Source organism: Lutra lutra, chromosome 10, assembly GCF_902655055.1.
Source record: "Lutra lutra chromosome 10, mLutLut1.2, whole genome shotgun sequence".
NCBI classification, from domain to species: Eukaryota; Metazoa; Chordata; class Mammalia; order Carnivora; family Mustelidae; genus Lutra; species Lutra lutra.
The window spans coordinates 79948353-79962595 of NC_062287.1; the positions used below are offsets into that span (position 1 = coordinate 79948353).

A 14243-nucleotide genomic window follows, 5' to 3' on the forward strand; every position below is an offset into this window, starting at 1 on the left:
TGAATTCCAATAGAGCCACATACTCTAAAAATATGGGCATTTATTCTCATATCATATAGAATACCACTCATCCATATTTTACCATGGAGGGCTGTTTTATAGTATTTTTAATTTTTTCCTCCCTGGTTTATTATAATAACTCTCGCAGAATAACAGAATAACTTGAAATGCTGTACATATGTTGGTTTTCCTTGTACCTTTGCACCTTGGCAATGTGTAATGCAAGTTACATTTCGTGCAGCTCTGAGACCAGATACATAGTATGCCCTTGTGACTTGTTTATTCAGGAAATCAGAAGCCAAATGCTTTGCAACACTTTAAGCTTTTCTAACAATGTGCACTTTTGTTCATGAGCTAATGAAAAAAATGCATGGATATAAATTTGTATTATTTGTAAAAAAAAAAAAAAAAACCCACACATTTTTTTTGTTTTATTTTCTTTTCATCGATGAGGGGAGTTTTCTGTTATTTTCTTTGATAGACCAACTTGGTCGATTTTTGAAAACTCTCTAAAACCAACATCAAGTCAATTCTGAAAGACATCATTTTGCTTTGTTGTGGAGTTGCTGCTTCTGTGTCAACTCTATCTGTGGTATTGCTCACAGATGGATGAAGTAGGAATGATGAGGGATTCAAGGAAAGAAAGTCTGGTGGAGGTATAAGCAATGGGAGCGGGAGAGGAGGAAAGAGGAGAGTTGAAACAAGGGAATGAATGGGAGAAGTAAAGACACCTTTCCTTGGCAAAGCGATCAAAATGAATCTCACATTTCCTCCCCTGGGAATGGGGGTTGGCAAATCACATAGACTCACGCATTCAGATATATACTATATATATATATGATTCATAATTTTTGTCCAGTTTGTTTTTTGCTCAGTTAAACAAAGCACAGTTATTTCCACAATGCATAAAGACCAGACTAAAGACAATGGAAATAAAGCTACTTTGTATATATGCTAGGGTGTCTCTAGTAAGAAAATTATAAAGTTTCTTTTACTAGAAAACTACTTTTTATCATCCTAACACTGAAAATGGCCTTTCGGCTTTTTCTTCTTTTGCTCCAGGGAAAAGCTGTGATAGATCATCGTTGTTCCTTGGTTTGCTTTTGTAAAAAAAAATCTGCCCTCTGATTCTGAATCTGACTGAACCAGAGGTAGGACCTCTAAACTTCCTCCCATGCCCTTGTCACGTGGTACCCTTCCATTCACATTCCTCAGAGATTCTGTTTCTGCTCCCTGCATATTCATAGCAACTAATTCCACTAACTACACAAAGGAGTTTAAGCTCCTCCGTTTTTGTAGCATCTGCAGCATTTCCTTTTCTTTGTTAGTTAAATGTATATACCATGCCTGAGCATAAATACTCTGTATGCCTATTGAAGACACCAATGAACCTAACATTTAGGTCTCTCCCAAATTAGGGATAGAAGACAAAGACAATTGTTTTACAGAAGAGCAAAGAATAATGATAGCCATGTTCTTGAGAATTCTGTTCTTTCTGAGTTATTTTTATACTACCACAATTAGGGTTTAAAATTGTATTGATTGCCCAGAGAGAAAAACATGAAAAGAGAATGGTATTTTTAATTAAAAAAATTATATTAAATTGATGTAGATGTTACCTTCTCTGGTAATTTCTCAGACCAATCAAAAAATAGAGGAACAATGAAAAAGTTATCTGTAAATGTCTTTTTGTGAAACAGTGCAGTAGAACCTAGCTCTGCCTTCATCATTGTTGACAGCAAAATATTGTCAGCCCCCTCACAGTATGTGAGTTTTAAATCACTCTGCTTTCATTGAGAGAAATGTTTTATATCATGGTTTTCATACGAATACAAATTATTTCTCAAAGATTTATATAGCACACACTATTCTCAGGAATTCTGTATTACATGAATGCTGCTTATATATTTTCATATTCTAAATTGTTGTCTTTTCAAGCAAATAACTAACATATAGGTGCATGCAGTCTGCCTTGATAAGTTGTTCAGAGCTGAAGCACTTTTCCAGTACAGTGTGTCAAAAATTGCTCTAGGTAGTAGCCGAAATAGTTTGCAATTGTCTGAGTCTATGCACGCCCTTTTCAATAAAATGCTGCTGAGTGACTGCATGATGAGATGCAACTCCTGAATGATGCACTTTCTTTCAAAATGACTTTTAGCCCAATCTATTGTAGAATGGAATGAAAAGGAACTTTTTCACTCAATAAATCATGTGATATGATGTTTCTTCCTACAGTTTTCATGTTCAAGTTGATCCTGCCTGTTTTTCAAAATAGAAGTTGGAGTATGGGGAGAGGGGATTGTTCACTCTTTAGCTCCAAAGGCAATGGTTTCCAAGTCTTGCAAGCCCTTGTTCCACTCTTCAAAAGTTTTGGCTGTTTGTCTTCTGATAAACTCATTGTCATCATCAGGGCATTTGCACATGAAAGATGAAACCTACAAATGGAGGCTCTTACTGATTCTAATAATGCTTTTTTCTAGAAAAAGATGGAAGAGGAAGCTTGGTTAGTTCTTAAGAAGGTAATGAAGCTCCTGTCGTACAGAAGCATTTTCTTTTTTTCACACTTAGGCAGGCTCTACCAATCGCTGTCAAAATCTCCTTAAGATAAAAATTTTAGCACTGATAAAGTTCCTGCCAAGGAAGGAAGACATTTAGGGGCACTGTAACCAACTGCCAACAAGAAGCCACCAAATGGCCTGATTTTTCTCAACTTGATCAAAACTGAAAATCCAGGTAGCCTGAAGAGTTGTGTTACTGATATGGCTGAACTGATTTGTCTGTTAATTGGAGGCAGGTAGACAGAGGCCCTGGGTGTGTGTGCAGGTGTGTGTGTGTGTGCGCGCGCGCACATGCACTTACTGACTGTGAGATATGCCCAACTCAGACCTACTATGGTCATAGATATTTCCATTCCATTTTCCCCCAAATCACAATATTATAACAGACTTTAGGAATAGTTATGGATTTTATCCAACGAATCAATTAACATCTTATTCTTTCTGGTATTCTCAGTAACTTAGGAGCGAGAACCTTTTAGGAATGGCTTAAACTACCTAGCTTCTGATAGAAAAGTCTGACTTTTCCTATAGGCATTTCTATCCTAAATAAAATGTGCCAACCACATGTAGTCCAAGAAGAAGACTGATTTAGCTTTAGCCAGAATCATTGATCAGACTAGGTTCCTGCTACCTAGGATTTGTGTATTTGTAACGGTGATGTTACCTTCAGTTGAACATGCCATCTGGTTTCATCTGAAGAACCATACCCACCACCACATTTGATGGTTTTCTTTCTAGAAAACACAAGTATTATAGCTGCTGTGTTCTAGCCACATTCACACTGAGGCATCTTTTCCAGGGAAGTAAGATGAAAACAAGTTGATAGAAAAAAAAAACTCATATTTATGATCTCCTCCAATTTCCTGTGTAATCAGTCTACTCTCCAGAAGAAGAAGTCTATCCATCAAAACTCACTGTTCTTTTTTTTTTTTTTTTTTTTTTTTTTTTTGAAAAAGAGAGAACAAGCAGTAGGGAGGAGCAGAGGGAGACAGAGAAGCAAACTTCCCGCTGAGCAGATAGCCTGATGCAGGGCTCCATCCCAGGATCTGGAGATCATGGCCTGAGATGAAGGCAGACATTTAACAGACTGAGCCACCCAGGCACCCAAGCTTTACTTGTATATGAGGGTGTCATCATGTGCCCCAGCACCATTCTCCCTCATTCCACACCCAGCTGGCCCCAAGCACTTGGGGTACTCTCTGGAGCACACCAGAGAGTAAACTGTGTGGTTGTGTTGCATCTTTCTCTAAATCGGAAGGGAGTAAAATTTCCAGACATATGCCCAAAATTGACTTCCTCAGAATATTTATTTCCATCTTAATTCTCTCTGTGTGGGGGGAAAACAGTTTCTCTGGTGCTTCTCAGAAAACAAAAATTTCCTAAATTATTACTTGAAAGGCAAAATTTAATGAGATTTCTTTAGATATCCCCCACAAAATATAATTGTCATATGGATGGTTAGCCCCATCTGATTTTCAAACTGATTCAAATCCTTTATAATTATTTCATCAGTGCCCATGCCACTCAACATTACCAGGTGAACACAATAGGCTGTTAGGGTTTTGTTTTGTTTTGTTTTTAAAGATTATTTTTTTAATCTCCACACCCAGCCTGAGGCTCAAACTCACAACCCTGAGATCAAGAGCTACACAACCTACTGACTAAGGCAGCCAAGGGCCCCCACATTTGGCTATATTTAATATCTTTCTATCAACTAGTATGAGCCGGCTTTTCCCACTTTTCATTTAGTGAGAAGAAAAGAACTGAGTGGCCAGAAAAATCTGGTGGCATAGATAATTGTGGAACCAATGTTTGGGAGATGGTGAAGGGACTTAGGACTCTCCTACCTGAGCAAAAATGTCTGCTTTGCAAAGCCTATTTTAGACTCTGCTGTGCACACACCTAGCCTTTTTGCTGACTGAAAAACAATTGCAATTTTGTTCATCCTCTAACGTTCAGAGAAACGAAGTTTTTTCCCCTTTTTTCTTTCTTATTTTAAGATTACAAAGCTAAATGTGGTAAGCTTAGATTTCAGTGACAACTCCAGCCAAAGAATAAACAACAATGCTGAAGATGAAAATGCCCTTAAAAATAGGTATAATTTTACATTCCTAGGATGTGTGACTTTCGGCTTCTATACTGTATTTTTCAACTAGGAAAGATCTAGGGAGTCCTGTAATTGAAGAGGAAGTTTGGGGGAAAGGCGGAGTATATTTCTCCAACCATTTTTATTCTCCATAGGAGAAATTATGTTGCAACCGTATATTTAACCAGATGAACTTAAATGTTGATTTTTTTTTCTTTCTACGGTCTGCAATTCTTCTGCAAATCAAATTATATACAGTAGATTGTTGATCATTAATCATTTTAATCATTAAACTTTCATAAGAAGTCTTAAAGCTAATCTAATGAAGATTTGCTCTGTTGAAATAGATTGAATAAAATTTTAAGGTCGGCGTTCTTGAAAACAGTAAACAATAATGGTACATAAACCTTTATGATGTAGATTCCAAATCAATCAATTAGATTGCCTCTACGAATTCTGCTGACCATCTTGTGCTGATAAAATAAGCAATTTGTGGATTGCTCATTTATTTTCTTAGGTGGTAATTACATTAGGACATTGAATCAACATACTACATAAAATTATTTTTAACTTTTTAAATATGTCAAAGCAGATTCTGTAATGGGGAACTGGATGTTCAAAACACCTGTGTACATAATTGCTTTAACATTTTTTAAAAACAGATGAATGGTTGTTTCTGGAAATTCCTGAGGGCAAATAGGCCAAGGCCCATAAAAGACATCACCATTATATATTGTTTTTCTTGATTTAGAGTAATCTATTGTATTAAGTCATAAAATCCTCCTCCTGGTTACTTCTGAGTGTATGTGGGTCTGTGTGTGTGTATGTGTGCCCTAAGCCCCTGAGCAGCCCAAATATAAGCATAATCCAGAATACATAGAAGTCATATTATATCATATGTCAAACCTTATTTTGACATATGCTTCCTTGGTGATTTGGTAGACCTGCTTTAATCTATTAGGCTTATATAAAAGCTTTTAAGGTGGGTAATTATTTTGCATACTGCTCCTAACCTGTAGAAAATAGTCACATTGATCATTTAAATATGCTTTGGTCTGAAATTATTTTTAAAAGAAATAATTAAAATTGTTATATATCTTAATTATATATCTATGTTCATTCTACAGATATTTCTTAAAATTGAGTAGTTGTATAACTATAGCATTAAATTTAGTACTTCATGGCTCTATGAAAAAGACATAAAATTTGGAAATAGAAAAAATCATCTTAAATTTCACACTAATTGTGTGATATATTGGTAATATACAGAAATATTAACAATTAACATTTTCATGATAGAATAGAATTATTTTTCTAATTCATCATGAGAGTATAACAAGAGAGCCACTGACACACCTATACCCCAAGTGAAGGCCATGTTGATTAAGCAGCCAAATATTTATATGTTTAACTCTGTCTTCTAAACAGCTGTTATTTTCAAATTCCACAAGTGCAGTGTTAGAAAAGTGAGTTTATGTGTGTGTGTTATTCAGATAGGTGCTTGCAAATCTAGATTGATATGGTCAGGAGACTGGAATACAGGAAGAAATAGTAACATTAACTTTCTCCAAAAATTACAAATAAAAATAATCCATTAGATGATTATTAATTATGAGTTACACTTGATTAAAATTTTATATCATTTTAATATCATTGGTAACATCAATTAAATTTCAGTTGTTTGGAAACAGATTATACTTCAAGGTTATTAAAGTTGGATAAAATAGTTAACTTTGCAGTAAACCCAGCCACCTTGGAATACTGAGATTGTGCACATGAGATTTCTAAATACACAAATGTATACATAGAGAGCTTAAATTTTGGTACTGTTTTAAAACAATTTGTTTCTAAGAGAACAAGTAAAAGGAAACTGTTCTATTTTTTTTCTATTTACTGATCTGATCTTTGTAATAATGTTTAAGTAAGATTGTAATATCATAAAGATATTTCAATAATATTCTCTTTGAAACATTGTTTGCAAGCCCCCTGGTGTGTGGTTTCTTTCTTTTTTTTCTTTTTTCCTCTTTAAAGTGAAATGCTAGAACCCTGTAAAATCAAAAAAGAATGAGATTTATATTCAAGAAATATTATTTGAATTAGACAAGGGAAAAGGCCTCACCCCTTCTGTTGTCTGGAGAATCACAATCTCTGGTAAGTGTGCACTGAGTCGTACACAAGGCTTAAGATCCCGTTTACATGTACAAACACAATACTTAACAATCATAAAAATGAAAATTGCATTTTTCCATTAATAAACCTGTCTATGTAACAGTGGGTTTTTTTCTTTTTTTCAAGAATTTCAGACTAGAAAATTTGCTCCCTGAAAAATCATATTTTATTTGAATTCGCCATTAAAAGGCTACCGTTTGGAAATTAATGGTATGGCTTTTAGTTTATAGTTTATGGTTCCCTTGTTCTTGTTAGTTCTTAAACTGCTTCAGTAATTCATATGCTAAGCCAGTATCTTGGAAATTTAAAAGAAACAGTGAACCAATTTAACCAAAAATGAATACTGTAACGAGTATCACTTTCTTCATATATTGCCGACTAACAAGTATTGAACGTTTCATGGGGCCAGTCACCACGCTAACTAGCTGATATGATTTCCCTCTATAATTCCTCGCAACAACCCTACTAAGTAGGGACAACTTCTGCTCCTTTTAATTTGTAATAAACAAAATTTTAGAAAGACTTGCCCAAGAATTCCTGAGATAATTTGTATCAGAACTTCCATCTGAACCTAGGCTGTCTGCCTCCAATCTGTATCCTCCATCCAGAAGCAGTACTTCTTCCTCCAAATGGTAACAAAGAAAGTTGCCGTTCTCAAAACGAATTCCTCAGAATGGATGAAAGAGACAACTGAGGTCATTCCTTTTCATTTTAACCAATATTTGTGATTGAATTTGAAAGATGGAGATAAGCAATAAGCTTGGCACATTTTAGGCCATCCTAGAACACATCATTCATAGCCCCATTTACTGAGAATCTCCCTGGTCGTTTCATGGCAAAAAACAACCACAGGTTTAAGCCATTTCCGTGGCTTGGATTGGACGTGGCACTGGACAGATTTTATATTGCACGGGCAACCTAACTAAGGCTCCTAGGGAATAGTGAGGGCAGGAGAGAGGCATCATGGCCAAGAAGACGAGCCTATGACTGCACTGTACATTTCCTTTCTGTTCAGCCACACAACAAATGTGGTACCTAGACACTGTGGAAGATGGTTTTCCTCTGGGACTCGGCACTCTACCTGAAGCCTTCGATTTTTGTATATTTGTTCAATTAGGAAGGATGAGGAGGGATCCCTATATTGACATCTATACGCACCTCAAAATGTTAACTCATAAGGCCACAGGTTCCACTATGTGAGAGAAGACAGAGCCATTTTTATAATAATAATAATGACAATAATAATGGTATTTTCCATTTGTAAGTTCACTGATGCTTTGATAACACTCCAGGTAAGAGAATTAGCAACTAAAAAAGAAGAGAAAAAAGGGTCCTAAAAAACACTCTGGGCAAAGTGCTGTCCTAGTGAAATATTGATGGGATTATTTATGAGTAAAATGAAGAACATTATGGTATATTTTGTTTTCATACAATTCCAAGAACAAGTTCAAAACCTTGAAATGTATTCCATCCATCTATACCCCAGCAGTGTGCCTCTCATCCTGGGCCCCTTGTGTCTGGTGTGTCTAGAGGGGCAGCTCTGTGCTGGTTCTCCACATCGGAGACCAGGTCTGCGTGCAGGCCACTGTGGACCTGCTGGGGGCAGAGTTCTCAGCTCAAAATCAGACTGTGATGTGTTCTCAGATGCCTGAGTGGCCACTGCTCAGTTCAGACAACCTTCAGGGACTGCTGTCCATGTTTTTGCCATGGAAAGAACACCACTCCGAGTTCTTTCTCCAGCATTAGAATCTCTACAGGGTGTGCTGAGAAGGCAGGATGCAGGGGTAGTAACTGATTTATCTTCTCCTTAAAGTGAATGAATAATGGATAATTTGTCAGTAAAGCATCCTCTGGGAGGCAGGGGGCAGGCAGGAAACCACATATATAATTGCTACTGTTTATCAGGTTTCATCCTCAGAATTGTTGCTTCCCTTCCCAGTCATAAGATATGAACTAAACCAATGAGGTTTGGCCCAGATGTCAACATTCACCTAATACATTCTCGAGTTCTAAGTCATAGGAATGTCCTAACTACTAAATCATTTGGAAAATAATCACACCTTCCAATTTGCAGATCCTTATATCAACATCTTTGTTAACTTGGTGGACCTCATTCTCATTTTCATGATTTTTTTCCTTCTCATTTTCAGATATTTTTCCAAGTGTATTTTTACTTTACTTCTTTCCTCCTTTTTCAAAATGTGTTTTTCTCATCTCTCTTATAAACCACAACCCAGTTCTCTCTTTTTCTAACTCTATTCTCCTCTCCCACTGAGAATGGAGGGAGAGAAGGCAAGCATTTGGTTGTGGCTTGTGAACCCCAGTTTTTTTTTAAATTTCTTCATTGGTTTTTTTCCCCCATCTTTCTATCTTCCCTCCTTAGTAACAAATACTGGTTACATAATTTTTTCTCTATCTCACTGCTTCTTTTAAGGTTTTCTCCTGGATTACATCTAAACAACATAGCCTTTGGGGCTTCTCATCCTTCCCCATTTGGACCATTTCATTTTATTTTGCTGACATATTATTTCTAGGCCTTTTAATCTTACCTGGTCACCAAAAGAAATCCCTGGCACTGCTCTAATGTACCTGACACTGAGACACTGGTGTATTTCCTACAATGTTCCCTCTGATCTAGCCTCTGTGGCACTGGTTCTTTTTTACTTTCTATAAATTATTTCTGAGAGTACAACCATATAAATCTTTCCTGATCTCACCTTAGCCTGATGGAACACTTTGAGCTTGCACGACAGAGCTGAGTTCTCAAAGATCATTTTTTAAGTTCTGGAGTAAAAGAAAATACAGAACAGAAGTTGTTATTTAAAAAAAAAAAAAATGGAGAGGCAGTGAAAGGTTTTTAGAAGAAGCAAAGAAATGAAGTCCTCAAAAAGTGAAAAGTATAAATCCTGTGGACGAGATATTTTGCACCAAAGAAGACCCCATGACGAGTGAAATCTGTGGGTTGGTAAGCTATTTGCAAAGTTCTTTTCCTCAATCCTAGCCTAATAGCCTCCTCTAGGACATTCCTTGTTCCTGTTCACCTGGCCCTGGAGAGAGACTCTAGACTTCTGTTGAACAGAATCAATTTTTCTTTGTAAGGTGATAGAAAGAACTACTATGCCAAGAGCCCAAAGGGTGGAGCGTATTTAGTTATGATTGTTGCACTAACTAGATATACCAGACCCTCTCCTGTGCTAAGCAAAATTATTTCTAAGGCTTGGTCAGGACAGCTGTAGGAATGGGGATGAAAGAAGAGGAGGACTTCAGGTATGGGCGCCTGGCGTGGGATGAGGGGGTTAAAGGCAATTAAGTGTTCCAACTGCAACTGCAGTGTGAGGTGTGAAATGTGTCTCCACCTATGTGAGGTATGGGGGTCGGGGTGGACGGCATTCCTTCATTTTACCAGCAGTGATGGAGAAGCATTTAATATGCATAACCCCTTCTACATTCTGCCTGTGAATTCCAAGATACACGATGGCTCAAGAACTACCAAAAAACAAAACAAAACAAAATACCCTGGAGTTTCATATGACATAAAGCAAAGGGGACTGACTCTTTGCACTGCAGTGACATCCAGTCCTAATTTAATCCAGGAAGAAGTTGCCAGGCACTTAAGACTAGGCTGTTTCTTCTCACCTGAAAGTTGGGGTCTTCCAAAGAGTATCCTGGGAATATCCAGGGGAACAGTCATTTTATTTGTAGTTATAAATAAGTGTAAATAGACATTAGACGTCCTTGTCTTTTAGCAGTGACAACTACACAATCTACTAGCCAATAGGCCAGCAGGATACGTACTGTGTGTATTTGTATGTGTGCTTTTGCTTGTGTGTGTGTGTGTGTGTTGTACTCGCATGCATGTGTTAGAAATGGGTAGTCTTCTCAAACGCCAAATTGTTGTAGCTGTTGTCCATCAGATCATGGCCTGGAATATGGACCAGGTTTTCCTGCTTGAGTCCATTCTGTAAGACAGATTCAGCCCCTTGTTTCCAGGAACTGCCATTCTCAAGGTTTTCCTGAGGAAAATGAAAAGACACATATTAGACAGTTAAGTCTTGATATATTCCAAATCACATGGAATCTTCCTGAGCATCTCCTCCTCAAATTATATGGCATGATCAAACAATATAATATCGAATCATGTAATCATGTAAATATGAAAGCAATGCATTTCTTGACAGCTAAGATGACTCAATCCATCTGGGTAAGATTTCTAATGATAATAAAAATGGAACAATTTAGTGAGCATTCACATTTCATCGTGTTGTGTGAAAAATGTGTATCTCTCAGTATCGGAGTCTTGTTAGTAGTCTCATCTCCTGAGGAGAGACCAACCCATGTCTCAGATGGTGGTGGTGCCCTTCCTTCCTGGGGGAAGAGAAGAACCTCATGATCATAAGAGAGGGACAGGCAAGCAGACTCCCGCAGAGGCTGCCCAATGTCATTCTTCAGGGAAGGAGCCCAAGAATGACATACTAAGTGTTCCCTCCCCCTCTCAGCTCAGCCTTGAGAACAGAAGCTGCCATTATCAACAGGGTTGATCATTCATCCCAGGAAATTCTTGACCAGAAACCTAAGTCTGTAAATCAGTAAATATCTTGATTATTTCCTTCTAGAACGTTCTCAAAAATCCATTTATCCAAACAACACAATGCTCAATCAGCTGCTTTTCAGCAAAATAGATTGCCTTCACATTCTGAATGCCTGTCGAAATGGTGTGCTCCTGACTTCAGTAAAGTAACTGTTACACTCAGCTTTACTTCATATACATGTTACTGTGGCATTTTGGGGAAGGAGAACAATTAACAACCTAGGTGATGTGACATGGGTGAAGAGTCTGTCTTCTAGAATACTAGCAGAATAAAATGTCTGCAACTGAAAGAATGTGAATAAACCATAACTAAGAAAACAAAACAAAACAAAAAAGATACTCCTGCACTTAATGAGTCTGAGAGGACAGACATAGGTAAGACCATCTACAAACTTGACAAGAAACATTGTATCTCCCAGGGTCCTGCTGTGGTCAAACGCCATAATGGGGCGAGGGATTATTGCTCTCTTACCAAATGGGCCCCAGAGAACTTTGTTTTTGTTTGCAGCTTCCCTCAGAGTCCTCTCAGAATCCTTCAGTGGGAACCCAAAACTTGCAAAAGTCATGTCCAGCATCCCTCTTGTTAAGAGCAGCATTGCCTGCTTCCCTGGAGTGTCCCCACCCCCGGGAGCTGCATCAAGTCAACAAGGTCAATTTGGTTTGACCGTAGGCTGTTCCTGATGGTCTTTGGCAGCTATGATTCTAATGATACTTGGATAGTGTCTCTAGCCCTGCCTGCTCTAAACACAGCTCTCAGTGGGGTAGGAAAGGTATACATACTGCTGTTTCTCTATTTAAGAAGTTCCCCCCGACAATCTGACTCTCTATTTACACCTCATGGAGCTAGAAATGTCTGTGTCCAGATGGTACCGGATGAGCTCCTCCCGGTTCCCAGGTAAAAGCTGAAGTTCAAAGAGATTAAACAATTTACCCAAGGCAAGTAAGACACAGAACTGGGATTCTCTCCAGGGTTGACTCTCAAGGCTATGTTTTTCACCATGATACTAGACATCTGTCCCCTGTTTTATTCCTTTTCTACAGGGAATTCCTAGAATTCCCCCTCAGAAGGGTTAAAAGGAGTTTTGGAAATTGATCACTTGCAAAACTAGCAACTCACCCCAAAGATACATGTACAGAGCTACATATTTACAGGCTCAGAAGCTAATTAGCTGGGCTAACAGACGTCGAAACTAGATTTGGGTTGTAACATTCACTGCCTTCCCTTCTCACAGCCACCTGTGCAGGTGGTTCAAATGGGCAAAAAGGGAATCCGTTTGTGCTCGTGTTTTTCAGAAGTTCAAACATCGGCTCACCTGCTCCGTTCCACCGTCATGCTGGACGCCACACCAGCATAGTCGTTTGTATTTCTCAGACCAAAAGCAAACTAAATTGCAAACTGGTCTAATTAGCAGTGGTTGAATATCCTTGCCACTCTCTTGACCTATTAACAGAAGGACAGATGGATGAGGTGATCGCATGCTTCCAAGGCTTCGTTAAGGGTTTAAGTATTGTCTACTTGCTAAGTAGGTCATTTCTTAGTGTAAGGGCGAAAATAAGCCTGCCTGGTTAATAGACAGAAATTGGTAACTGCTCAAAGTGAGTGGGGGGATAGTTTTTAAATATCCTCTAACTGTGAGGTCAGGCAAACTCACAGGTACAGAGTTAAGCAGAGACACCATATATATTTTTAAATATGGATTATGGAAAACTCTACTCTTCCCCTTTGGTAGGCCACCAGGAGGAATAACAGGAATCATATTTCTTCCTCTAGGAAAACTCTTTGTTTTTCAGCCGCATCAGGTATATTAGAGGTCATCAGAGTCATTACTTGTAAAATTAAAAATGTTATTTTTAATGTTTCTTCTTCCTTCTACCCCAGGACCCTGAATCAGCAACACCCTCACATTCCCTCCAGCTAGCCTAGGCCTTCCTCACATCTCCTTTCTAACTGCTTTCTATTGTCCCTTTCCTTCAAACCCTGCTGTGGTTTAAGAGTCAGTCACACTGATAGTCAAACCAAAATTTAAAAACTGACAGTATTCCCTGACTAGAACCTTTCTAAATTTTGGTATAATGATAACCATTTGCAAATACAGTGGTTTCTTTGTTTGTTTTGGGGGATGTTTTTCCACAAATACGCCCCATCTCATTCAATGGCTGTCTTTAATTCAATAACCAATTTCGTCTAAATGTCCCTAGCTGGGGTAGTGGAGTAGAGATTACAACCTTGATCGCATTCCTCCTATGTACCAAACATTGTGCCTGTCCACAAGCCTTTTCCAAATTCAAATTTCTTTCTAGAGATTAAAAATAAAAGTAGATTTATAAAGCTCCAAATTGAACTTTAAATGATATATTCCCTGGTATTATGTCACTCTGTCAAAAGACATTCAACTGAATAGAATTTTACTACTCTTAATCCCTTAATAATATTTATTGGTGAGTGCCTTTTATGTACTAGGCACATTTTTATGTAGATTACAAAACATATCTAATCTTTATGAAATTAATATTGTGGGGCACAATTGGTTCAGTCAGTTATACATCTGACTTTTTTTTTTTTTTTTACATCTGACTTTTGATTTTGGCTCAGGTCATGATCCCAGAGTCCTAGAATCGAGCCCCACATCAGGCTCCCTGTTCAGCAGGGAGTTTACTTCTCCCTCCCTTTCTGACCCACTCCCTCTCTCTGCTCGTGCTCTTTCTCTCTCTCTCTCACTCCTTCTATCTAACAAATAAATAAAATCTTTAAATTTTTTTAAATAAAAAATTAAAATATATGTCATATGGGTTAGCAATAATATTATATGATAATCAGGAGGATGTTTTTGCCTATCAGCTT

The 14243-nt window shown here is 37.8% G+C and overlaps 1 protein-coding gene across 2 annotated transcripts in view; it reads right to left on the bottom strand.

Moving 5' to 3' along the window:
• Window positions 1–26: 26 nt before the first annotated feature.
• SLC5A12 (solute carrier family 5 member 12) overlaps window positions 27–14243 on the bottom strand; it is a 57465-nt gene continuing 43248 nt past the window's right edge. Inside the window, exons 14-16 of one of the 2 annotated variants that reach the window (XM_047690767.1) lie at window positions 12715–12842; window positions 10665–10826; window positions 27–2476 (exon numbers count right to left, since the gene is read on the bottom strand). In XM_047690767.1, coding sequence (XP_047546723.1) covers window positions 10674–10826; window positions 12715–12842 — 281 coding nt within the window. In that variant the 3' untranslated portion in view covers window positions 27–2476; window positions 10665–10673. Of the gene's footprint in view, window positions 2477–9061; window positions 10827–12714; window positions 12843–14243 lie in introns of those variants that run through there. The other variant, XM_047690766.1, reaches the window with a different exon arrangement.